The sequence below is a fragment of the Haplochromis burtoni genome, unplaced genomic scaffold, assembly GCF_018398535.1.
Source record: "Haplochromis burtoni strain Fernald_Lab_line unplaced genomic scaffold, NCSU_Asbu1 Contig_343, whole genome shotgun sequence".
NCBI classification, from domain to species: Eukaryota; Metazoa; Chordata; class Actinopteri; order Cichliformes; family Cichlidae; genus Haplochromis; species Haplochromis burtoni.
Genome location: NW_024582704.1, coordinates 212,917 through 239,691, shown reverse-complemented (window position 1 = coordinate 239,691; position 26,775 = coordinate 212,917). Strand labels below are relative to the sequence as shown.

Below are 26,775 nucleotides of genomic sequence, written 5' to 3'. Positions count from 1 at the left end.
CACACACACACACACACACATGAAAACTCTATAAAACTCTCTCTCTCCCTTTAGTCATATATATGTATATGCCTAAAGCTGTTTAATGGGCTAAAATGTAATTTTAACCTGTAAAGTTTAGTGAGTTGAGGATTGTTTAATTATTCTCTTTGCTTGTCACATACTACTACTCAATATACACTCATTACCAGTTTGATTAACTTTAGTGAGTGTATATATCTGCAGCTTCCGGTGGCCATCCTTATTGTATGGAAATTAGCCTAGCCACCTCTGCTAAACAACAACAACAACAACAAAAAACTGTTATTCTGAAGTCTTCCATATCTGTCCTTGCAGTTTTGTTGAACAGTATATTGAGGATTTGAAAATGAGGCGTAAGTATGGCCAAACTATTTAAAATGCTTTTCGGTTTGCCTTTTTATTTATATTTCATGAAGTTAATGGCTTTTCAAGTTTTTTCCAAGATGGCGCCTGTCTAATGGGAGTCTGTTGCTAATTAGCCACCAGTGCAAACCTCATAGATAAAAATAGGATGTTGTGAGGGGCACAAATTAACGAGCTGCGAGTCTCATGTATTATATCTTTATGTGGTAGTGGGTCGTGATATTTAACAGCTTGTGTGTGGTGCTAATTAGTGAGACAGAGTAACACAACTGAATATTGATATGAAGTATATCACTAAAATCTTAAGGAGATGAAGACTTCATTGATGATGTGAATTTGCTCAATATTTTGGCAGATATTAGAGGAGGGTGGATCGATCCAGATATCGGTAGTACTAGTGCGGACTGATACTTTGCTTCTATTCTGGAAGTTCAGTATGTATCCCACTGAATTGCGTGAAATGCCTACATTTGAAAAATATATACTTCCAACATTAAAAACATCATGATCCTCTGTGTTGACTGTCAGGTCTATTTTATTTATTGCCTATAAAACATTTAAACAACAGAAGTTGTGCTTTTAGAGACAGAAACCTTAACACTAAACTAGTCAGTGTGGAAAGTAAAAACACAGTGATTTAATGGTATTTAAAATGTGTTCAGCATTAATTATATTTGCAAATCGATGATGATTTGTGTCATAAATCATGGCACACTGCTCTCCTTCTAACTTTATAGATTAAAAGTATCAGTAAGGGTCAATACTGGCGCTGTGTTTACTTGGTATGGCACACCACTAGCGGAAATGAGGTGCTGTCGCTGCTTTGCACTCCCACTCCATATTTTAGCTTTCGCCTGAGCGCAAAGAAGCGGCCCATGATCCAAACCTCTGTGAGACTCCACGCCCTGTTTTCCGGGGAGCCCGTGGAGATCCAGCCCTACAACACGCTGCTCCTCTTACGTCCCGTCCGCGATCAGTGAGCTGGCCGCGGAAGAGATTTCTCCTTCGGCTTGGATCTTATCTTTTACTCCAACTGAGCTCTTTCTAGTCTTTTGCGCGCTCGGCAAATGTCGGGAGCGGTATAGTGGACGCGTCTGTGCCGAGTCGTGCGCAAATCTTTCTGAGACTGCGCCTCCGTGGCAATGGATTGATTTCAGTGGTTTTTTCCCTTCCCCAACCTCTGCCTCGACCAAGTTGAGAAAACAGTGTGTAACCTGCGGCTCTCTCCTTCCAGCTACATGTTTCATCCGGCCAGTTTTAAAAGTAGCCTACCTGGCTCCGGATGTTCCTGCACATTTTAGGACGTTGAACTTTTTTTTTCCTTCTTCTCTTTGTGCATTCACAGGAGGTGGACGGGGATTTTAAGGATTTATATATATTTATTTATTTAAAAAACAAAAACAGCTTCTCCGGGGTTCTTAAAGCCTGCAAAGATTTATTCGTGAAAAGTGATGGCCGAGCGGGGAGCTCTGTCGCTCCTCTCTCTCCTCTGTCTCACCTTTCTCTACACGGAGACCACCGCTGCAAAGCATGTCGACAAAGGTAAATGCCCGCAACCCACTAATAGTTGTGCTGTGTGTCTGCTTCTTCGTGCCTCGGTTGGAGGAACTTGCCTGGGTTGTCTTAGAGGAGTTGGAATGGAAAAACGCACGGAATGTCTCGGGGAGGGGGGAAATCAGACAGGGGGTTAGGTAGCTAATTCTGCGGCGTTCGGGTCAGACACACTTCCATATTTAGATAACTTTAAAAGTAGGCTACTTTCCACTACAGGCACACTGTTTAATCCGAGACCAGCCCCTCTTCCGAGCAGCAAAAGCAACACGCTTTCACACTCCGTCCTTTTGTCTGCGTGGAGGCTGTTGAGGCAGAACTGCTGATAGGTTTCTCCGGTTGTCTTTCAAGCCATTTCCAGACATGCGGTGTAGTTGTGTTCATGAGCGTGTCTCTGAATTATGTGCAATAAACCTGCAAAGGCCAAGCAACAGATTCTGCTTGGTGTGTTGGAGTCTATCCATCAATCTGTGTGAGACAAGGTGTGTGTGTGTGTGGTCATGGAATTTTCGGGGGGCGCACACTTACACTATGCAAAGGGTCATTAGTGTTCACTGTCAGGTAATAAGCTGGCATCATCAGTCCAGCAGACATCTCATTACTGGGCGTCAATACATGTTTTGCTGATGGATAAACAGACCCGATTCATTTGCTTCTGTTAATTGTTTTGAAGTGCGGCCACTGCACTGCAGTGTGTGCATGTCGGTAATATATGTTCTTTCAACTAGTAGTATTGTCTCACACACACAATTTCACCGATACTGGGCGTGATTTCTTGTTCTTAGAATAATGAGAGTGAGTGTGTGTGTGTAAGGGGGTGGGGGGTTCAGAAAAACCCAGCACACAGAGTCTGTTATTGGCACTTGGAGCCAGCGGTGCCTGAGATAAATTGGAGAGTCATGAGGAAAAATGTTTTTCCAGCAGTCATTGGAGTGCACAGCTCCAGCCCTTATCGCATACCCCATCGTGACAAAGTCATATCTTTATCATTTAAGCTGGCAGACCTTATCAAACACAGCAGCATGAGGTCTGGACCAAAAGAAAATGTGGCAGTAACTGACTCTTGTGCAACATGGCCCAATTTTCTCCGTTAATTCTCAGGATATGCAAATAAAAATACTTTTGTGTGTCAAAACAGAAGGTCCGTGCACCTTGTTTTTTTTCTCTTTTTTGAAAGCACGCTGTGTGGTTTGTCACTTAAAAAGAATGAATGTGCAAAGAAAGAGAGAAGAGACGGGCCTCTGCTAGCTGTTGGGCTCTCTTGCGTGTGGAGCCTGATGAAAGACCCTTTCCTGCATGAAAAGAGCTCTGCAGTAGTGGAAGGGGAGATAGAGAGGGGAAAAAAAGCCCCTCCTTGGCTTTGCTGGAGATCAGTACAAAAGAGAAATGGGGGTAGGGTGAAACAGGCCGACTGTCTGGAAAGTAATAAAACCAGGAGATTAAGGGGTCCAGGGAGTTCCTTTGGGAGCTTTGATTGATTCCAGAGAATTGGACTGGGACCCACACGCAGGGAGAGTTTCAAATTACTAATTGTGGGGTCCCCTTCTCCGAAAATATCTGTTTATCCAAAACACATTTCTTTGAGGTCCTGAATGTGGCCACAACTTTTATCTTTATCAAGGATGGCGGAGTTGTGGTCTTAACTTAAAAAAAAAAAAAAGAGTTTTGAGTCTGTCTCGTTGGGTTTCGGGACTCGCTGTGTAACGTTGGAAAAACCTGTAAAGGTTCAGACAAACTGCTGCTATTGTTAGCCCTTTCTCCTCTGAAGTTCTTATGATGGAACTTTGAAAATGTCTCAAGAAGTTTTAAGGGATTTTTTTGGTAAACAAGTCCCAGTTAGAGGAGATCCATTTAGGCTCTTCTTTATCTCGGGGTTATCTCTGTAATCCTGCTGGGAGGGAGCTGAGTGCTGATTGTCTCCCACAGGACAATGCAAATAACTTGCTGAAATGTGTAAACATTTGGCAACCCTCTGCGCTCGCATTGCTCTCTCCAGGGTTTTATCCTCACATACCATCTTACATGCAACGCTGCTCAAGCCTCCTAAACAACCTTTCTTTTCTTTTGCGCGTTTAAGTTCTTCTCTCTGGACTCTGCTGCTGAGAACATAATTTACCACCTTTGTTTTGTTGTTTGGGAACGCCCTGGTGGTCCTAAATGACATTTTAGGGAGTGGGGGGGAGAGAAGGAAGGCTTAAAGGTGGATCATCATCCATGAATTTTCAAGAATAATTCAAGCATGACCCTCCGTCTGCTCTTTAATCTGTTCACAAAATGTGCAAAAATGTCCTCTTTTATCCATTTACACAAACTTCACCTCAAAAATGGACTGAGTCTTTTCCACAGGTCCACATGCTATTGTGATGATTTGAGAGGGGCCATGATGCAGAGTCATCTGCTGTCTCTGCTGCATAGAGTGTGCTGTTTACTGATCATTTATTTATGGGCTCCAATAGCTCATACTAAGTCCTAATGACCTCCATCCGCAGAGATACGGATAATTGCACATTTGGCCAAGTATTTGATTCATCTGCTTCACTAATGAAACCACCCCATTAGGCTATGCTACTGATCTGCAATTGCCACTGATGTGAGGGCTCAGTTTGTTGCTGCTCTTATGGCATAGTTGAAAACAACAGGCAGGTTGTGCCTTATTCCTTTTGTTCAAGGTTTGCAGGGGCAATAAAACAAAAAGCTGTTAATGAAATGATTTTTGCTAAGAACGGCGACAGCAGTTTATCACATGTAATTGGCAGCGTGAACGGGTGGATCAATATTCTCTGAATGCATGGCTTAACAGCTGCTGTTGCTTCTTTTAGGTAGTTGGGCTAAGTGTAATCACCCCCTTTCAGCTGTCCGGAGGCCGATTTATGATCCAGTGTTGGTATTTGTTTGCGTTTCTTTGCTCCTTTGCAGAGAGAAGCATTACGTGAAAAGTTTTGGAAGGGTTAGAGAGGCAGAATTTCACGCAGCCCTCTGAGCTAACAGTGCCCGCTCATAAGCGATGGGTGTGTTTAAATCAAATGCCGATTGGTTGAATGGGTTGAAGCTGGAGAGGACAATCTAAATTTTAAACACCCAACCCGGCTACTACAGAAGTCCTCATTTCTCTCTCTAGAGAGAAACTACAAGGATCAGTCAAAGCTGAAATACCAACAAAAGTAGTCGTCGTTTCTAGCAAACCGTATAAATGATGGGTGTGGTCACTGTAATGTCACCATAGCTAGTGAAATACCATCATAACACATCTATAACAGGATTTTCTCCGTTGAAAATGTGGTGTTTCGTGAAACAAAAGAGCCCTCATTGACTAACGCCTTATAAATCACAAATATTACTTAAATATTACAAATATTATTAAATTATTATTTACAAGACAAACTTGATGCCCTTTTCATGAACCTGTGTACTGAGGTCACAAAGCAAGTGGAAGTTTTCCAAATAAACTTCTGTACGAACACAAGCTGTCGCCCCCTGCTGGCCTTCGAAATTAATGCAGGTCAAACATACACACTTTACTTTTCAGGTCACGAACCTGCGACAATCTTTTATACTGTCTATACTCTATAGTTGTTCCACGGGCAGGCATACACATGCTCAAGCCTTCTGTGGCTAACCAATAGTTATTGTCTTTTATATCATCACATACGGTTCCCAAGTTCGTTAATTAGCTCACGAACTTACAAGATTGAGAATCAGAAGAATGTAGAATAAGTAGAGCATCCTTATCACATTTGATCCAGTTTCTTGCCATATAAAACTCTGTGTCAGTTGTGAGTTTGAAAGATTTCTCCATCAGACTAAGACTCTCTTAAATTTGAAAATTTCCCCCTCCTTGTTAATTGTTCATAAGAGCTGTTTCTCTGGCATTGTTGGTCTCCGTTTGGGGCATAGACTAGACTGACTTGCTGGTTGCTGTGTTGCTGAAGCAGAGCTGCTTTGAGCGAAGCGAATCCAAACTTGCATCATGGTCTAAAACCCTGAGCAGATCATAGGCAAGCATATAGCTGTAGCTGCCCCCCTGCTAAGATGAAATGCTGCTTGTGTTGATGTGTTGCAGAGAAACACTAGTTTCTCCTACTCCTAGACGTTCAGTGGCCTGTATCAGGGTTCTGAGTTTTCCTCTATGCTACGTTACATGTAGTGTATGTAGTCTCTTGTTTTTTGAGTTTAGTAGGCAGATAAAAATGAGGTTTTACCTTGAGGAGTGCAGAAATAAACATTAGCATTTTGAGGGGGAAGTGATGTGTAGCAATGTTGAAGGTATTAAAAGCCAATTTTTCTATCAATATGAGACATAGCAGCTGTCGTTCAAGTTAACTTTATTCGTCATGCTGTTTGAATGTTAAAGAGACCCATGTTCATAGAAGCTGGTTGAATGATGATGTTAATGCTGTCACTGTACTCTAGAGTCGTTTCATATATAAAGGGCTTAAAATGAAGATTTTCCTTTTCTTTATAAAGTCTCTGGTGCTGTCTTCAACCATCATGTTTCTCAGTTCTTTGAAAGCCAGTCTATTGTGTATTACGATTGGTCAGTTCACAGAAAGGCGCTCACATCAAGTGCGTCCTTCTTAGAGCTGAACTTCTCGGCTCAAGAGGTGCTCCTGCTGTGCCTAAAAATATGTCAGACGGTGCACCTTTCCACTTCGACTACCGTCTGCCGTCTTTGTGTCTGCTCACCCTTTCATGTCAAAACAAAGAAAGCTGGGGAAAAAAATGCTTGGACTTTAAAGAGGCTGACGAGTGTCTAGAGACCATAAAGCTGTCCATACTGCCCTGTGTGAAGACTCTTTTGAGACTTGGTAACCTGAGGGACATTACATCAACAGCATTTATATCCTTTACTGGAGACTTCCTGGAAACATATTTGCCTCACTCATTTTCACGCTTCCTTTTACGTCTATTTTAAAAATAGAACAGAATGCAAAATTTCTACTTCACTGTGCTGCAGCCAGGCTCTCCAGGCTTCCCCGTTCCTCTGTGATTGAGTGATGCTCCGGCTTAATGACCTTTGGGAGAGTGGAGGGTTTTTGTTTTTTTTTCATTTTCCTCAGGCTGCCTCAAATAGCAGCAGTGTGAGCGAAGCATACGAAGAGGAGACTGAAATTATGGCTATGTGTCAATAAGAGCCCGGTTTCCCATCTTGGTCAGTGTGCTTCAGTGCACTTAAGGCAACTGTGTGTGCTGTGGGGTTTGTGCAAGCGAGTATCACTGGCTCAAGACCAAAAGCTGGAAAGAGCTGCGTTGTTGCGATGGGCCACGATCTTGACGATGTTTTCAGCTCAGCAGGACGTCTGTTTTTGGAGAGTTGCAGATTGTGTTTAGCCTACCTTGAAAATATCTAATAAATAAGAATCAAAGCAAAATCATCATAGCGATCTTAAAGGCGTCTTTTCAGAAGATCCTGCAGAAATTAACCTTTTGATAGAATTTCCCACCCCCCTTTTTTTTTTCTTTACCCTGTGATCATTTATTTTTCTTGTTTGACTGCAGATATTTAGAATATTATTATTGTGTGGAAAGAGTTTATGTTCATTCAAAAAAATAAACTGCATACAAATAAGAATCATTTTGGCCCTTTTTATTTATTGAAGTGTTTATCCGAGCAGCACTTAGGCCTGTAAGTGAAAGTTGTCTCACTAACGTGCTGTAGTCTTGCGTTTGGATGTTTTGTAATATTTATGACCTGCTCGACTGCAGTTCCAGCCGGTTGTGTTCTTCGGGACAGAGTGGCATTGTCCAGTCGTTCACTGCATGCAGTAAAATCACAGGAGCCAAGCTCTTGCGATGCAGTGCACGTCTTTTATAACTGCAGCGTGACAGCAGCAAATGGAAGGACGTGTGTACTGATGTTAGATTTAAGTAGTGAACGGCAAGCAAAGGAGTAGTTTCCCCTGGTTTGGTGTTCAGGCAAAACCTTGAAGGATTCCGGGGGAATCTTTTTACAAGCACAGCAGGCCAGCGAGAAGTTTTCTTTTTTAACCTAAAAATTTTTCCTCCAACTTTTGCTATTTTGGTTCCCCTGAGCTCCTGTCGTGGTGTCTCCTGTCGGTAGTGGCAGCTGCATAGGATTATGACACATGCAAGCTGTGCTTGTCAGATGAGCCTCAGCTAATGAGTGCAAGGCTCTTATACACAAAACTGTTTTTACAGCCCCGGGGAGCATATTACAGGCATTTCCTATTAAAATAAGATCTCTTAAACCTTTTTTTTTTTTTTTTTTACACTGCTTAAATTTCCCTGTCTTTAAAACTTTTTTAAATCCTTTAAGGTTGTATTTATTGTATTTTTATGTAAATACTGGAAAAATGTAATAAAGCTGAAAGAACTGGAATAGCAGTTGTGGTTTAAATCTTTAAAAGCAGATCTGAGTGTTCCTGTCCAGGCTTTTCTAGTCACTGTTAGAAGAGTTTGCGAGAACTATGGCAAGATGTCTCTGTATTCAGAGACTTTCACTTGAAGCAGTCTCACGGTTGCATCTCTTAACAACTACATGTGAAGGACATTTAAAAAAATAGTCTTTTCAGAAGGAAGCACATAGGATGGAAAAATAGCAGATATCTGAAGTATAAGTGGAATGCAAAACAAGCAGACGAGACTGGAACATCCACGTGGGTTGTGCTTATTACTACATAGGGTTAAATGTTAGATGGCATCACCTTCTTGCAGAGGTTGGATTAACCCACTCTCGTACTGTCAGTCGTTGTTTCTAAGAATCTTGAATTTGATTTGGTGTCATTTATATTTTTAATCTAACTGTGTGGTGTCGAGTTTCATTCTTGGCAGCAGTCCTGGTTGTAAATTAAGAGAGACTAATACTCTTTCTTGAAAGATAGATTAATAACCTTCATTTGGGTGCACTCTACCTGCTGGAGTCCCAACATCCCGCAGTCCTCAGACATGAATTTATTCTCTGCTGTCCTTTTGGAGGACATCCAGGGTGTGATGAATTAACCTGAAAGTCTTCTCGGTGGTGTAGTTCATGGTGTAGTGCAGTAGTTAAGTAGCTCGTGCTTCAGAGCGACTACAGGCAAACAAGAATCGATGCAGCTCCTCCAATATAATGATTTTTGTTCATCATAAACGTGCAGTATGGCTGATGCAATTTGAATCATTAATCCCAACATGAGATTGCTCTAATGGATTGTGTTTGATTGGGGCTGAACTACAGCTTTGTGTTTAACATAATCAATGTTCCTCTGCTCATATCACTGGTGCCCAGTTCAGCAGATCTTGTATGTTGGAGAGGTTTCATATACCCTTATAAGGTATCAGTCACCCATGTACACAGAGAGGCTCTCAGCCTTCATTCAGTCAAAGGAACATTGACTGAATGAAGGCATTTGTTGAAAGGGTGTGGGGGCAGTCAGTCACAGAGAGAGGATTGTGAGCTGTGCTCAGTGGAGCTTTCTGCCTTCGTCTTGTGCACGGCCGTGGTTCTTGGCAGCTTTAGACTTGGTGGGATGTGTGTGTATGTTTTGGTGGGTATTTGTATATAGGCGTATGCCACCCATCTGGGGTTGAACAGCTGTTTTATCAACAAGCTTCAGAGAGCTTTCCCGGCTTGACAAAAACTAGCAGATATTTGCATCTACTTTCACAGAGAATGAATAAATGGGACTGCTCTCACATAAAACTTTGCCACTGTGGCGTCACTGATCGGTGAGATTGACACTTAATTAGAGAAACATAATCATGGACGGATGCATTGATCGCCACACTCTTTTTATTTTTTCTTTATTGTGAAAGTTTAGTTTAGAACAAAATTACAGATGTGCTCGTGGCGGTGAATTGTAAAGACATTGGTAGATGTGTGGTTTGGTTTGTGAGAGAACATTGATTTCTAAAAATGAGTTTGGGAAAAGATTTATTTTTAGTCTTTTTTTTTTTTTTTTTTTGAAGATTGAAAATGTTGCGCTATTCGGGAAAACCAGATTACTGTCACATTGTGATTGAGTCGATTATTATTTTTATGTTAGCTCTTGTAATCCAGTTCAGTATTGGTGCACAGCTCCCGCTGAAAGTTTTTCTTCTGTCGTTAATGAGCTGTGCCAAATATAGTAAATATGTGCCAGAACAATTCTGTTTGAAGTTGTATTTTCTCCTTCCTGGTGGGTTTTTTGCAAGCAGGGAACTGGTTTGTCTTCTTTCTCTCTAAGAAATCTATTGAAACCACTTAACTTTGAAGCGGAGTTGGTGTGTTAGTGTGCTACTGCTTCTGCGAGAACAGAAGACGGTGTCATTTTTCCTTTTTTTTTTTTCTTCCCTTTTGTCCTGCACTGTACTTTTCCATGGAACTGTCTTGGCATGTAAAGCACATCAGCTTCCTGGATTGTTGAGTCTCAGTCATTAAGTTTAAACAGTTTAGGCTTTAGAGGTAGATCCAGGAGAGGGTTATGTACTTGTCGTGTATGTATCAACCAGTGTCCCTCTTCTTCTTGAAATCCCTCCAGTCAACCTCCCTGGTTTTATTTTGATTTTTACCTGCTGCTATGGTGATCCCTGAAAAAATTCTGGTGGTATGAACCAATGTTTCTGCTGCCAGAGTGAGCTGAAACGATTCTTTGAACAGTTCAGCATTAGATAGAGGCTCCTTTGTGCCACTGGGAGCTCCCCTTTGGCGTGGAGCTCTACCGACTGCAGTGGCTTCTCACCATGTTATTGGAGCCAGTTCCTTCTCAACTCTGAGCTCATCTGAAGCTAACAGAGGTCAAGAGTGACAGCTGAAATGGTGAAATTGCTGCTTTAAGCCTTTTTAATACGCTGCCATGATGTAATGGAATTGGCTGTCTCTTTTCTGCTTTTTTGGCCTTTCACAGTTGAATAAATGTGTCTCTCTGCGGCACTTATTTGAAACATGATGGCATTTCTACTGTATGTTAGAAACGCAGAGCTCTAAGTAACACAGAGCTTGAGCTTTCCAATCAAAATGCTAATTACATCCTGAAATTTGATTTAGAGTACAGGGGAGATGAATACATTTGATCAAAATGTCTGCCCCAAAATATGACGTGCTCCTTGTCTATTAAAAAAAAATAGAGAACAGGAGCTCTTAAAAAAGTATTCATTATTTGTGATTTTTGTAGAAAGACAAATTTGAGTAATTATAAGGGAATTTTTAAAATAAATGACTGGTTGTGATATAAAAGATGGAGTATGTTATTTTACTGAGAGGAAATGAAGTAACTGCACATTTCTACAGAAGCATTTTTTCCACTGCAGGAACTGGAGGCAGACTTGTGGTGCTGTGTCACTGCTATAGCAACGCCATTTGTTTACCTTCTCTAGAGCTCAAGAGACGAGCCCAGGCATGTCTGAGAGGAAGAGCCCTGTCAGCCTCCAATAAAAATCAATAATGATTTTAGTAAAAGTTGGAAACCGCAAATGTCTTTAACCCTTTAAAGCCGGTCGGAGCGGGCACGCCGGAGGAGTTGTACTTACATCTTATGCCATCAGCTTGTCCTAGGTCACAGTTTCCTTCCACATATAGCTTTGCAAAAACTGCATAAAAAGCACTTGCAGCAACCAAAACATAATATTTCAGAAACACACTTTGCCAATCCGATCAGCTGTTTGTAACTCTTAAATTTCTCTAACTAGAAATATATGTTAAAAAAACAAAATGATTTTCAAATTTTTTTGTAGTTTATTGCACTTTTTTGCAATTTATGTAATTACTATGCACTTAATGCATACATATTATTAAAATTTGGGCTATAATGGTTGTATTGATGTATATCAACTTGAAATGCTCACCGAAATGGCACTACAGCATGTAAAAATAAAAGCTCTGGCGGACTTGGTTCTACAGTAGGTCTTAAAGGGTTAATGACTTCAAGCAAAAGCTCACCTTTCAGTACAGCCAGCCGACTAAAAAGGAGATGCTAGCAGCATGTGTTGCTGGAGTACTTGCTAGTTGTGCTCCATATGACGGGAAGACCAAATAGTGGATGGAAATTACTCGCGTGTCTTTCATCCTTTCTTCCTCCCCTCACCCCCAACCGGTCATGGGAGATGGCTCCCCCTCCCTGAGCCTGGTTCTGCAACAGGTTTCTTCCAGTTAAAAGGGAGTTTCTCCTCCTCACCGTCACCAAATGCTTGCTCGTAGGGAGTTGTATAACTGTTGGGGTTTTCTCCATATTATTGTAGGTTCTTTATCTTAACATATAAAGTGCCTTGAGGCGGCTGTTGTTGTAATTTTTTTATTTTTTTATTTATTTATTTATTTCAGTTTTATTGCGTAACATTGTTAATTTAGAAGGTTAAATTACTTTGGTTAATGTTAAACTATGGTGTTAAGCATTTATTTAAAATTTCCAGGGAAATTTCTTGAAATATCACTGTATAATTTTGAGGCTATATCGCCCACATCTAACTCCTATGGTCAGAGCATTTAGCCTCTATTTGGCCTAATGCTAGAATGACTCCGCTCATCCTCACATACAGCACAACAGGGCTTCATTCACTGTTGGATTAAGCCATGTAGAACCTGAGAGCAGCATCTGGGGCGACACAGTCTCTTGAGCTGTCTAAATACAGACGTGACCTTCCTCTGTCTGAAATGGTGGAGAAGGAGGAGGATGAGCTTTGTTAGGACGAGCGGGGAGGTGAGGATTTCTGCCCAGCTTCAAGTGTACCCAAAGAGCAGTGATGGAAAGCAGCTGCATCAGTTTTTCCTTAAACACTGTCCCTTGAACTTTGAACCCACCCCATACCCCCCCCCCCTTTTTATTCTTCAGCCTGTGGCAGGTCACAGCACGCAGCACCAGTGTGGCTGCATAGTGGAGAGCAGCCAGCAGGGAGCACCTGCAGAGGAATAGCAGGCGAGCAGCATTCCATCACAGGACCCCGAGACACAGATGTCATACGAGACACGAGGGAGGTGGTTGGAGTGGGGGGATGAGCGGAAGGGCCGATGGCAGAGGTTTTGGCATGGTGGGGCAGTAATGGGGTGGGATAGCAAGCCAGATGCTACCAACAGATTCTTAATGAGGTTTCCCATCAAGAACACAGGGAGATGAACATTAATGACTACGGTTAAACTTGTCTGTTCATTTACTCCCCCCTTTTCAATCATGCTAGGATGAGGTGCCCGACATGTTTTGGGCGCATGATAATTGTTTTTTTCCCCCCCTCTTTCAACCCATATTCAACTGTTTTTGGGCTGCAAAGAGTGCAGCAGTTATTGGGATGAAATTAAAAAAAAGTATACTTTTTTTTTCCTTTTAGGGCAATAATGTGAATTGTCAGTATGGTGTAGAGTGGATGCATAAAGATGCAGTTTTAATAGTAATGAGGTGGTGTTAATGCAGAGAATTATATTTGACTGTTATGAACAAATACAGGCACTGCATTGATGAGTGAAGTCACAGCCAGCAAAACACGAAGCTCCCTTTGTTAGTCATTGTCTTTACACAACAAAAGGATTAAAAGTATGTAACAACCTTAATTAAGGGCGGAGATGTTTGTATTTCTCCTGTGAAGGACAGCATGTTCTTGTATAACCTTTCCCTAGCTACCAACAACCCAAGTGCTTGAATTGATTATTAGTCGCTTGGGAGAAAGCAGAAATGCTTTTTCTGCTTGCATACTTCATTTACCTGGAGTGGTCTAAATTAGTCCTGAGTGCATAAGCATGTCACTCAAGCTTTCTGGACACCTGCTCAGCAAATTTGCTCAAAGAGCACACATACACACAAATGCACTCGGAGCAAGATCCTAAAATATGTCCTGCAGTCTGTTTCTGCCATATGGCTTATAATATTGTAGTGAAGTGTAGCAAGTCTAAATGAAAATTCACCCAAGATTATCTAATTAAGCAGGTGTGAAAGGAGCTTAATTCAAGATGGCTTTGGCATCTCTCAGCAGTCTATGTTCAGTGCTATGAAGCAACAGTTCATTCAGCTGGAAGATGTGAATTTTTTTTAATTTTTTTTTTTTTTTTTTTAAGCTGGGGACAAAGTCGCACGTTTCCATTTCTCTTCAAAAGAAGATGTCAGAAGTGGTCTCGAGTTATAAAAGGTAGTGGTTTTATTAGCCACTGCTAGCCTGTGGGGAGCTTTTTGTTGCAGAGTGACAGGGGACTTAATAATGAAGCTCTCTAACCCAATCAACCCTGAATCAATGGAGCCCCTCTTTCCCTTCTTTGTCCCTCTCCTGTTCCCCCTACAGTGCCACTGCATTCCCAGCCTGGCGGGGCAGTGTCTCCGGGCCAGGGCCATGTCACGCACCCCTTCTGGCCCCAAACAACCATGGTGGGGGGGTCAGGGGTTCAAGTGCTCCCCATGGGGCAGTGCATTGGATGCCTAGTGACTCTTGGCCCCAACCACTGTCAACACTGGCAATTAATTTCTAATGAGAACAAAAGTAGCTCACCTCATATCTAGTCGTTTGGTTCACTGTTACTGCCCCATTCCCATTTTCCCGTTCTTCCACATCGGCTTTAAAGCAGGGGCGAGGATAGTCTCTGTTGGCTCAGCGCTGATAGTGAAGCGCTCAGAGAACATTCCTTGTGTGCTGCACAGAGGTTGAGTGTAGATTTTATGGGCTGTGTTTCTGCTAGTTCCACAAATACCTGTGGTTCATGTGCATGCTGTAGAAGCTTAACCCCTTCTCATGTGTGACATCTGAAATACAGCTGCTGGTTATATGATGGTATTACAAAGGCCTCTCTGCTACTGTATATCCCAATAACTGGGAAATCTTGAACAAATCTGCAGCTGGGTCTTCTTTTGTTTTCGTCTTGCGCTTGTGTTTCATCAAATTAGCTAGGTATTTAATTTGCCTTTAAAAGCACATACTGACATTTTGGAAAATTCATTTATTGGTTTCTATCAAGAGTTCAAGTTAGCAGATCGATGTAAATTTCATTTGTATGCACCTAATATGGAAATAAGACTTGGATGGATTTTCCATAGGTTATCACTGAGGCTAGAAACGGAGGGAACAGCTAGTCTCGCTGAAAAGTAAAATGATTAGCTACATGGTACAATTTATCACGTGGCTAATTTGTCTTACTAAGCAGCACAGAGTGCATATTTTTGGCTAGAAAGATCATTTCCTTCAGGATTTTTCTTTTTAAAACTGCCTTACTTTATATATACTTACAACTTGGTATATAACACCTTCCGAGTCTACTAACAGGCACCTGTTAGTAGACTGTGTGCGGGATTTATTTCAGGACTTGGGTTTGCTGGTCTAGATGCATATTTCCTAACATCATGTAAGAAATAAGCATCTGTGTTTATAATGCTTTAAAACAGCGCTCCCCAATCCCCGGGCCTCGGACCGGTACCGGTCCGTGAGTCGTTTGGTACCGGGCCGCGAGAGTAGAGGCTCAGGTGTGAAATGTATGGTTTTCAGGGTTTTTTTGTTGTCGTTTTTATCGGTAACTCTGTTTTCCTGGGTCTTTTCATGTGTGTTATGAATAAATCTTCTTTTTTTTCGGTACCGGTACTAGTTTTATTTTGTTGTATCTATCCGCGACACCTTAAAGGCCGGTCCGTGAAAATATTGTCGGCCATAAACCGGTCCGTGGCGCAAAAAAGGTTGGGGACCGCTGCTTTAAAACACCCATTTTCTATACTTTTATATTGAGGATATGCTATGAGTGTTGTGCTTTTGTTGCCATCCTGCAAAATGTATTTATTTAAACATAACAGAAGACTTGTGCTTTTGCATGCCTTTAATGCTTACTCTCTTCACAGAGCTGTTTTAAAGTTAAGTTCATATAGATTCTTTAACATGTTGTAGTTAAAGGAAACCAAACAGTCGTCCTACCCATTCAAAGGTACTTAAAGCGCAGTATCCATGTGTTGTGGTTGTGGCTGGTCAGTGCATCTGCCATCTGTATTGATAAGATTTCCTGAGGGGAAACAATTGTGTGAAATGCAGGAAGCCATTAGGAAGCCAGGGACTCATGTCTCTCCCTGCTGAGTAAATAGTGCCTGGGCCTCCCCGATTTCATCCACTTTTGAATGAGCCCAGCACTTGTAACAATAAAGGCAGGAAATGAACTGTACTCACACAGAAGCGTGCAGGATGCTCATTGTGTTCCTAATTGACCAAACTAGGTTGGGTGATGAAAGCAGACTTTTTTTTCCCCCCCCCTTTGTTGGACAAAAATAACTCAAAGGTAGCATACAGTAGGTGTGGTCGAACAAGCAGCTAATGAGGCGGTATTTCATTTCAGCATAGTTTCATTTATTTATTTATTATCTTTAGATCATTTTGGGCTGTTGTGGTCACGTCCTAACTGACCCAGTTTGTGTGAAATGGGACCTCACAGCTCGGACCCATGACTGCCTAATGTTGCTTGGTATTGCTTACATGTGCACATACACGAGCAATGGAGAAAAAATAATAAAAAGTAGTGCATAGGAGAGAGCAGACGTGTCAGCACTTGGTACCTCATGTGCTGTGTGAAAACAATCACTCCCCACTTTCAGCTTGTTTATGATTTCCTAAGCTCATCTGGCTGCAACATCCTTGTTTTTTCTCTGTGGAAGGCAGCCATGACTCTCACCCAGACAGCATTACTTAAGTTGTCACCTGAGAAGCCCTCCTGGGGAAAGTTGTTTTGTCCTTGAGTGTAGACCATAAGCGTATTTAGGCTGATCTGTATTCAGGGGAGATTGGTAATGTAGTAGGGATTGAGGTTATGCCTCCTACCAGTCCTGCCGCTCCTAAGACAAAATTCAGCGTGTGTGTGTCTGTGTTGTGTGTGTGTGTGTCAGCACGCGCACTTTTAGCCATTAGCCTTTTCTTTCCGTGAACATTGGCTATGCACTAAGGTAATTGTAAACCAAGAATCAAATAAACCAGTTTCTAAATGGCCATTTTGGTTTCATTGTTGGGTAAAGAATGTGCGGCTCTCTGGCCCACTTTTTGTGCTCGGCATAATTGATATTTGCTTTACCCCTAGATTAAGTGACAGCTAAGCAGGTTAGCATTGAGGATTTTCCCCGATTAATTCCAAGAGTCCAATCTGAGCAGGCTGGCCACGCTCCCTGTATCATCCCGAACGTCTGCCTTACCTGGGATTTACTAGCATATGAAAGGGAAATGAGATCAGAGGTGATAAATCCTGCAGCAAAGCCTCCCTCAGTGAAAATGAGATGCCCACATGGTATTGTCTGTCAGCAGGTGCCCCTGCTCTCATTTCTGATAAATTGATTTTGAACATTCAGGTGATGGGAAGTGGGGTAGCCCTACTGAGTGCAGGCTTTTTTTCCCCTTTGTATTGTGCCTTGTAATATGCTCCGGTCTGGCTGTCTTCCTTTTGTTGCAGTAGAGCCCCATTGTAGTGGTTACTCATTCACACCATGTCCACACACTGTTAGGTTCCCCCTATCCCAGCAGATTTGCAAGCAAGTAATTTAGGGGTTGTTAAGTGATTTAGCATCTGTCTTTGATAGGACCCTAGTGAGCCACAACTGCCACCCCCCTTTCCGCCCATCGCTGTCTGTGCCTGTGGCATCAAGGCCTGCGTTTGAATTTCAATCAGCCCTGGATACATTGTTGTGTTTATTTGAGGGGGATGGGTTGGATGGGGTGTCAGTAGTAACTGACTGTGTGTGTGTGTCAATCAAATATTCAGCGTGACCAATGGGCAGCTCAATGGAGGCTAGTCGGTGTGTTCTCTGGGGGGCACACGTCTTTAACCGATGCCCGTAGGGCGAACTCTGCCCCTCACTTCTTTAGTTGACTGGCGCCACCCTCCCTTCCTCGTCATCCTCCTTCCACAACACAAACGCAGGCGATGCAATCAATAACGGCCTCACCCTCCTCCTCCTTCTAGCACCCTACCTCCCCCCTGCTCCAACCTCTCTTCTCTGCTTTCTATCTATCAGCACAGTGTTTGATGTTGCTTCATCATTCTGTCATCCCCCCCGACACCTTGATGTGTGTAATTGTGTTAGATTTGTCATGGTGGCATAGTTATTTGGCCCGGCCCAGCTGGTATTAAGCCAGAGGGCGTTATTCCACGTACCTGCAACCCAGGCATTAGTTGTAAAATATCCGTGGCGTCTCATTTTATTTCAATGTGGCATTTTGCAGTTGTGGTTCACTTGGTTCTCCCAGTACCCTAAGGTACGTTCCGTCCTTTATTAAGGACCATTTTGCATTTTCTGATTTCCATTGTTCCCAACTCGCTCTGCTTCTTCCCTCTCACCAGGCAGTGAGGCATAAGCGATCTCGCATTAAAAATCAAACCCCACAGCAGATTGGTTGTAGGAAATGAGAGGAATTGATGGGGGGGTGGAGAGAAAGAAGTCTCACAGATAAACAGTCAGACAGATGCCAGCATCATAGTAAGGCTGTGAAAAATTGCTTGGAAAAAATGTATCATTGGACATTTCTGGCACTGATTTTTCATTAGCACCTTATTTCTTAAAGACTGCGCTCAGTGTGAAAATATTTGACAGTAACCGTTCTTATTTCCCCCCCAGAGGAAAACTGGCATTGCTTTCCAAATATCTGTTTGGAAAGGAATGCAGTTTCATTTGTGTCGGATGTAAAGATCACTGTGTTAATGTGGAGGCTGCGTGAGTAGACGCACAATGGAATCAGATCTTTATTTGAAAAAAATGGGGTTTTTTTTATTTTTATTGGAAACCTTACCAGTGACGCTCCCAATTCATTATCTTCATCTTCGTTTCATCAAATCGCTTCATCAAACAATCCTCGTCTCCTAATGTAACACTGGCTAATTTCGTTTTGCGAGGCTTTTCTGTGCAACCTGTTGTGCGAGGAAAATCTAATCAATACATTTGTTTCGCGAGAAACAGTGGGGGGATGTAGTGCGAGAGGGGGAAAGATGGTGCGCACAGGAGACTGTGCAATGAGGAAGACGTAAGAGGCACTCTGAGAGAATCCGTCCTTGTCGATTATGCACGCGCTACAACCTTGACAGCCACATTAGATCTCTTACTCCGTACACCAAACTACCATTAATAATGGATACATCTTTCTAGTTCTTTTTGCTTTCCTCTTCCCCTCCCCCCAGTATTGGCCCTTAAGGCGTCTACCCCTCTTTCCCTACCTCCATCCTGTCCTACTCTCCCCTTCCCCCCCTGTCCCCCCCCCCCCCCGTTTCAGCTGCGAGCCCGCTACCCAGGAGCCACGGCAGGTGTGCATACATCTTACATGGTGCTGGCCACACAGCCTGCAGCACCCAAACAGTCATAATCAGACAGGCACACCCACCTGCTTGAGAAAGACCACTGTTGAATAGTTGCTCGTGTTTGCTTTCCCCTTTTTGTAGCGGTTCATGTTATCGGGGTTTAGATGAGGACATTAGCCTGGTTTTGTTTCTCCTGACAGAAGCCCACAGACAGTGACAAATGAATATCACACAAATTCTGCAAAGACACTGAGGATGAAACGGCACATACAAGCTATTGTTAACACTCATCTGCAAGCACAGTGGTAAAAGGTAGAGCAGGGCGATATGGCCAAAAATATTTATCACGATATATATTTGAAAATTTGCGATAACGATATAACTGACGATATAACTGATGCGCTCCAGCGCCCCCCGCGACCCTGACAAGGATAAGCGGAAGCGAATGGATGGATGGATGGACAAAATACAACTCCACAACATTACTAGCGCAAAAAGACAACCTATCATTTATTTTCACTTAAACAAGAAGCTGGTTTTTATGTACATTAAAGCTTTATAAAAATGTAACAGTGCAAATGCAAATTCCTTGCTGAAAGTTTAACCAAAAGGCATTTCCAGTAGAAATGGGCTGACATATCCTGAGCATAACCATGTATAATATCCACTGAAGTTAAAAAGAGGTGCTTTGCAACATTAAACTGCAGTGTGCAGTACGTATTTTTCGGACCATAAGGTGCACGGGATTATAAGGCACATTAAGCGAAACAAAGCAGTCAGATAAATCAAACTTTATTAAACTCATTCTTCTTGCTTCCTCCACTTCTGTACCATTGATTCATTAATGTTGAATTCTCTGGCAGCTGCTCTATTCCCATGTTGTTGCAGTATATTAATGACTAACCTCGTATTGTGGATGGATTATCTCAGTTGTTCTCCTGACTGAAGTTTGGTCCGTTTACAGCATCCTGCCATGCGATTGCATTTGTCTCTAACCATGAGGAACCTTAACGTTAACTTTTATAAGTGGAAAAGTGTTAGTGTTCGTCCTCCAGCTTCACTGTTTATGTTATGCTAACATAGCTGTGTCGCTAGCGATCACGTAGCACATAATTATATACCAGCTAGCCCAACTTCAGTAACCCTACAAACGTCACTGCTGTTTAGTTTCCTGTCTTCATTTATGTTGGAAGTGATAGCAGAGCTGTACGTTTGATTTTTTTCAGAAATCTCTCAGTCAGAACATGCAATATCATGCTTAGGTAACTAGCGAAACTAGCGAGCTAACTTCCGCTAGCTTCCTGCTAGCTTCTAACTCCGTTAAATGTAATACATTTTGTTTTCATGGATGCCTGGAAGTTAAACTTCATAGTTACACCTGGTAAAGCAGCAATGCTGATCGTTTTATTAAAGATGAAAGAATTTAGACAGTTTTTAACTCAGTGATGCTGCAGTGTTCGTTTGACCTGAAATACGGAGTTTAGGACCCAGATTACTCCCAGATTTAAGGGCATCTTAGTCCGACGGCCGCTTGCATGTTCTGCAAAAAAATGTGCTTTGTTGTGTATCTGACGGACAAACACCAAACCAGTTCCACATCACTGAAGTTGCACCATTTTTACAAACCAATTCTGGTTCATCTGTTTCACTCAACAATCGGCCATGTGCGTATGAAAACAAAGGCACTGCGCATGCGCGTTTTACTCCCATTCTATCGCGATATTTCATTTTCCTATCGTTGCCTAACATTATACCGGTATTACCGTGAACGGTATAATATGGCCCAGCCCTAGTAAAAGGCATGTTTTATTAATATTATTTGCTGTTTGATTGTCACTTTTCGCATCGCACTTATCATCCGATCCAAGATAACGGCCTCCAAAACACAAGCCTGATGCTTATCATCAGTTTTATCTGAATCTAGAATTGTAGGAGTCGCACAAAAGAGGAAAAAAAAAAAGAGGAAAAAACAGCACACAATAGCCCAAACCGTAATACACAATCAGTAGGTGATCAGCAGTCAGCAGCCTGGAGTGAATCAGGATCTGCTTCATTGTCAGGTATGTTTAATAGTGTGTCAATCAGCTCATTTATTTGTCCTCTTCATTGTTAGGCCAAAACTGACATCTTACCAAATAATCATTCATTGTGTTTCCCCATTTTACCAGGTATTACAGAAGCTTTTCTAAAACATTTATTATGCATACTACATTTTATTCTGATGGGATTTGTTTTTTTAAATTTAGACTATAGAGTCAGCAAGTTTTTTTTTGTTTTTGTTTTTTTTTTTAAATGGTTGTTTTTTAAAAAAACAGAGCCACGGTAGGGGATGGTTAAGATTTATGGGTTAAATAATAAATAAATTGTTAGCTACAGGAGTATTTGTGTGTGTAATTCAACTTTTCACAGTTTGCGAACAACCATTAAAAAAAAAAAAAAAAAAAAAAACTAAACTAGAAGAACCAATGTTGCTAACTACCTTGTGTTGAATTGGTAAAATGTTTATGGCACAGTGAGATTAGATGCTGCTGTACAACTGCAGCTTTCATTTTGGCTGCATTCCCCCTAATAAATGGACAATAATTAAACTTAAGGGCAAAGTGTATACCAGCTTAACCGATGTATGTGCAGAGTGGGTTGAGAGCGGGTAGGGTGTGTATTGCTTCTGCTAGAAACGGCGCTCATTACACACTAGAGTTTTGTGCGAGCTAATCTGGCTGAATCTTAGTTTTTTAGCATGAGCTGATGGCGCATATGAACCCTAAGACTTGTCAATGCATTTAATTCAGTGCGTGATGTGCATGGCTGCCACATTGCATAGATCTCTCATGCACATAACTCCTCATGTAATTGCTTTCATGGGATGATAGGGGATAATAACATGCATTCAGTGCATTTTTGCATTTAAAAGGCACTAATGCAAAAACAAATCCTCCCACCGTGAAAAAATAAGAAAATGGGACCTGTGTGTTTAGTGCAGTAGCTTTATGTCGTAACATTAATTCCTGTGGAGGCAGTACTGGCCTCCCAAAAACTCTTCTCTAGTGGTTATCTCAATTTGTTTGGCATATTGAAGAGGATAAACCTGTCCATACCTAAGCTAAAAGAGGCATGAGAAGAGATGATGCTGCGCAAGGAATGTAAATCTCTTTTAGCTTAAAATTTTATTGTTATGGCCCAACAGTAAACGGATAACGTGGTATTGGTGTTTCCTTGGTTTACGCATGCTCTGATGGGCTCTATCCTTGCGATGACTGGTGAATGGTCTGCTATTTAGTGTACTGTGACAGCAGCATCCCCGCATTTAGTGGCTGCATTTATGGGTTTCTGAAATTGTCACTCAGACATGATGTGTATTGAGTGTCTCTGTTGACAGGTGCTATATTTCCTTTCAAAGATGTAACCAAACACAACACCATAAACTGGGCTTGTTTGGATCCTATTGTCATGGATTGTCACGGTCAAACCACAATACAATAATAAAAAAAATCAATGAAAAAGTTGAGCGGAGGGTGGCGTTACACCCACTTGACAGATTAAGGGCAGGTTTACAATTCTCACATGGCAGGAATCCTCTTCCCTTCCCACTTCTCTGGGATTATCCTCTTCTTCTTTAACTCTGTATGTCTTCTACTGTATTTGGGAAGGCATTTGTGTAGTTTAAGCACTGTAGGCTGTTATGTTGCTGAGTAGGATAGTAAGAGTTCCCACTGAAGTGGTGACTTATGGCCTTATTGGTTTAGGTTTACTCAGAGGTCTCACACTCTGCTAACCATATGATCAACCCTCACCGTGTCTGTGAGAAACGCTGTCAGTCGAGCCTTCTACGAAGAAACAGCTTCTCAATTGCCGCTGAATAATTGGTGACCTTTTTCTCTACTGAGGTTCACAGCAGCACACTGTGGAGACCAATCTGTGTGTGTCTGTCAGATTAACACAGTTGTGTATGTGCCTTTGTGCTGAAGCGAGAGGATGCCATAAAGACGGCCGTTGAGGGTTTTGGTCTAGAAGCTGGGAGTGTTGTCTGTTGGAATTTGCTTTCCTTTTCCTCATGGGAGCGTCTTCCACTTCCCACCCGAGGCGATCTGTCTTCCTGTCATCTTATTGATCCCCTCCAATCCTCATTAATATGGGGAAAAGGCCACCGAGCCTGAGATGTGGGGCTAGTAGCTTCTGTTTGACATTGAGAAGGTGCACGAGTGAAATGGAAGAAATGATTCATCTAGCAAAGAATTATATTCTTTGAGCCAGACTACCTTCCATCTCTCCTCTTGCAAAAATGTCTGCCTCCCAGGGAAGGCTTTTACAAAAAGCCCTGCACTTAGGCACGGTGTAAATAAAACTGCAATATCATGTCAGCACAGCCAGCCACGCAGGTGTGCTGGAGATTTTTGACCTTGTGAGCATGGATGACAAAACCCTTTTGAAGCAAAGGGTTCGCAGAAACAAGGGATTTTAATCTTTTAGCATCAGGTGGCCTTGCTGAGCTCAAGTCTGCTCAGAATCACTCCGGTGAATGTCAGCTCTGTATCTAGCTGCATACACTCTCCCTCTGTAATTTGTTTAGAAAACGGGGATCGGGAAGCAGTTTCAGGTGCATTTTGATTTGTTGAGCTGGCTGAAAATTGAACATATTTCAAATCCACTCAAGATGCTGCATGTGGTTTTTCTTTTCTTTTTTTCTCCCCCGTCCGTCGTTTTATTTTAATTTGCACTTCATTTACATTCATATTGAATTTGTTGTGTGCCATATGCTCCCTGACGTTGTCATGGGATACAAGCCAGACTGATCATTTCCTTTTCGGAGGCAGCTGAGCACATTCATTTGTATTTGTTTAAAGTGATGAGATAAGGAGAGGAAAAGTCTCCCCTCAAGCAATGGGTAAATGTTGGCTAGAATTAAAATGTTAACATTGTGCACTATTACATTTCTGCTTGACACATGCGGGCTGCCAACAGGTATCCTTCAATATAATATCATGCCAACATGCAAAAGATTGTAGTCTGTGGAGAAGGAATGGACAGTTTGCTTGGATCCCATGTCAAACGAGCAGCTGGAGCTTTTGCAGTGTTCCTCTGGCTCGATCCAGGCTTGTTTGAAAATCTCTGCATGTGTTCACTGTAAACCAGAAGTGAAAATGACTGTTTTTGATACACAATAAAATGCCCTTGGAGGCCATGTCCAACACACTTGCCAGGCAGCGCTGGCACAATCAAGAGACTTCTGCTCAGTAATTTACAGCAAAGCTTTTTTCCTTCAACCTGGGACGGCCTGGCAACATTTCTTTATTCATCCCCCTCCTGAACTTGTTAGTAAATCACGGCCATTGTGAGGTGCCAGAGAAATTGTCCATTAATAAGCACTATGCCTAGTCAAGTGGCACAAGAAGCGCAAGGGTCAGGCCCGCCTTCCAATCATTATACCTCATCCACTTCCTAGTAAAAGGCCCCTAGCTGCTCAGCTACAGGTCGCCATGGAGACCCAGGACGGGGAGTGGAGTGTGGGGTGGGGGTTGCTGGGTTGGAGAGCACCGCAGACGACCATTAGCAGCCCATTCTATGGTAATTAATGATCATCCCACTGGCTCCAAATCAGGGCCTGCAGAAAAACAGACAAGTCTGCTCTCTGAGAGCAAATGTCACAGTGGAAAGAACTGTGTCAGTGGACTGGAGAGGGCAGCCGAGGGTTTTTTTTCTCTCTTTTTAAAATAAATTGATGGAAAATGGTGACATGATGATGACTGCACAAGTGGAATGGAAAAGTAATGGATGTGTAAGTGACTTATATGTTAGATGGTTGGGTGGGTCGTGGGGGGGGCGTGGCTGTGGAAAGATATAATCATTCGGTTTTACATAAGCATCCTTCAAAACATCCCATTTCACAAGAACAGAAGAATTAACAAGAAGATTGCCGTTTCCACTCTTTCACTTACTTGACACATTTGACTGGTGTCTATCCCCTTCTGCTAAAATAATCACTTGTCTAATCGAATTATGAGCACTGTTAACATTGCAAATATGAAGCCCACGTTATTGGTTTTCTAATCAAATCTGAGGTCTGCTTGCCCTTAGGGGATTCTCAGTCAGCAGACAAGCAAGGCAGCCAATCAACCAGGCGCAGCGGCTTTGAAGTGCCGGCAGACCAAAACTACCCATCTCCCCCTCGTCCTTTCCTCGAGTAAATAGCCCCTCTCCACAACTGAATTCGCATATACCCAGACACAAAAGCAATTCTGTGGGCGACTGGAAATGCAAAACAAATGCCACACAGATGCCCATGTTTGACGATGCTGATGGAAGTGGACAAGAACATGGGGGAGCACGCTTAACACACAGCGCACACAACAGAACAATTGGTGGCACGCAAGCAAACACCGGCGCCACATTCACGGGCCAATGCTGCTCTCCCTGACAAGCGTGATGTGTGTGTGCTCAGAAAGTCTGGGCACATAACCCACGCTGACACTACACCTTTATCACACAGACACACTGGGCGGATTAAAAGACGTTGTGCCAGATTCATATGCAGGTCGAAGGCAGGAGTGTGATTGCATCAGTGCATAATTTCCTGGTGTTTCTGAAGTACACTGATTCTTACAAGACAAGCATTCAGCAACTTAAGGTGACAGGTTTATCCTTCTCTCACAAGTTTTAAGGACGGGAAGGGAAAAAAAAAGTTCTGACAGCTTTGTGGTGCATTTAGTGTGGGGCTTGTGAGCTGGCCTGCTCACATGCCAACTGTGTTCTCACACATGCTTGATGTTTGCAGACATGTCCGTGTGTTCCATGCAAATGATGGGTGACCAAAGTAGACACACGGAGGTTTTTTGGGGCAGCTGCCATGTATGTTTTTGCGACCAACATAGCAACGATCAGCAGCCTGTAGCAACCAATTGCCATCTGTTGGGAGCTGGCGGTTGCCATGGGGTTGCCGACTTGTCTTTGGGCCTTTGTGAGTGAAGCCTAACAATTATTGCCTTCCCCAAGTGGAACTGCATGTGAAAATGCAGTTGTCTGACATGCATTAAACGGTCTTTACCCTGCCTGTTCCTCAGTATAAAGTTCATGCGATGTTTAATTGCACCCATGTAAAAGTTGTGCGGGTAACCAATGACCCCCCCCCCCAAAAATTTTTTTTTTAAAAAAAATTAAATTAAAGCGTATTTTTAGCTGTAAGTGTGTGTGAAGCAAACTGCCTCCTGTTTCATGTGTGTGCACTGACTGCATATAAGGAAGGGCAACTGTGGACAGTGTCCTGGTGCAATTCACTCATTCCACGCTGTCTTGCAGTTCCTTATGGCCTCATACAGGAAGTCCAGTTAATGTCACAAGCTTTGGTTGTTGTTATTCTAGACATTCCTTCTAAGGGATGCTGCATCCTCGTCTGTGCCATGGCAGCGAATTCTAGCATGTCTGTCACCCACCGACTCATCCCAGGGGCGCTATCAGTGCTCAGCCTCTCACAGGCATGCATGTACACACTGCGTCCCACTCTCCTAATCCTTCTCTTTCTCCCCTCGCTCTCTCTCTCTCTCTCCCCCTCCTCCTCTTCTGCATGCAATTCCTGTTTATCTCCTTTGCTCTGCCTTTGCTTTACCTTCCCTGTCCTCACTCCTCTCTTCTCCGCCTTCTTTGCTATCAAAGGCGGTGGAGAGTATTATCACCTCGAACCATCCTCTCTGTCGCTGGGCTAATGCAGTCCAAACCACACA

General features: G+C 42.6%; 1 protein-coding gene and 1 long non-coding RNA gene across 14 annotated transcripts in view; both read left to right on the top strand.

Annotated features, from left to right (window-relative positions):
- The first annotated feature begins 1,254 nt into the window (after positions 1–1,254).
- Positions 1,255–26,775, top strand: part of neo1a (neogenin 1a) — a 156,165-nt gene continuing 130,644 nt past the window's right edge. For 9 of the 13 annotated variants that reach the window (XM_042228705.1, XM_042228703.1, XM_042228702.1 and 6 more), the window contains exon 1: positions 1,256–1,926. In XM_042228705.1, the coding sequence (XP_042084639.1) occupies positions 1,836–1,926 (91 nt within the window). In that variant the 5' untranslated portion in view covers positions 1,256–1,835. Of the gene's footprint in view, positions 1,927–26,775 lie in introns of all 13 variants that reach the window. The other 4 variants (XM_042228699.1, XM_042228698.1, XM_042228710.1 and 1 more) reach the window with 2 other exon arrangements.
- LOC121815873 lies at positions 15,415–21,011 on the top strand. The gene is made up of 2 exons (XR_006055438.1): positions 15,415–19,375; positions 20,863–21,011. It is a non-coding gene; the product is annotated as an uncharacterized LOC121815873 (long non-coding RNA).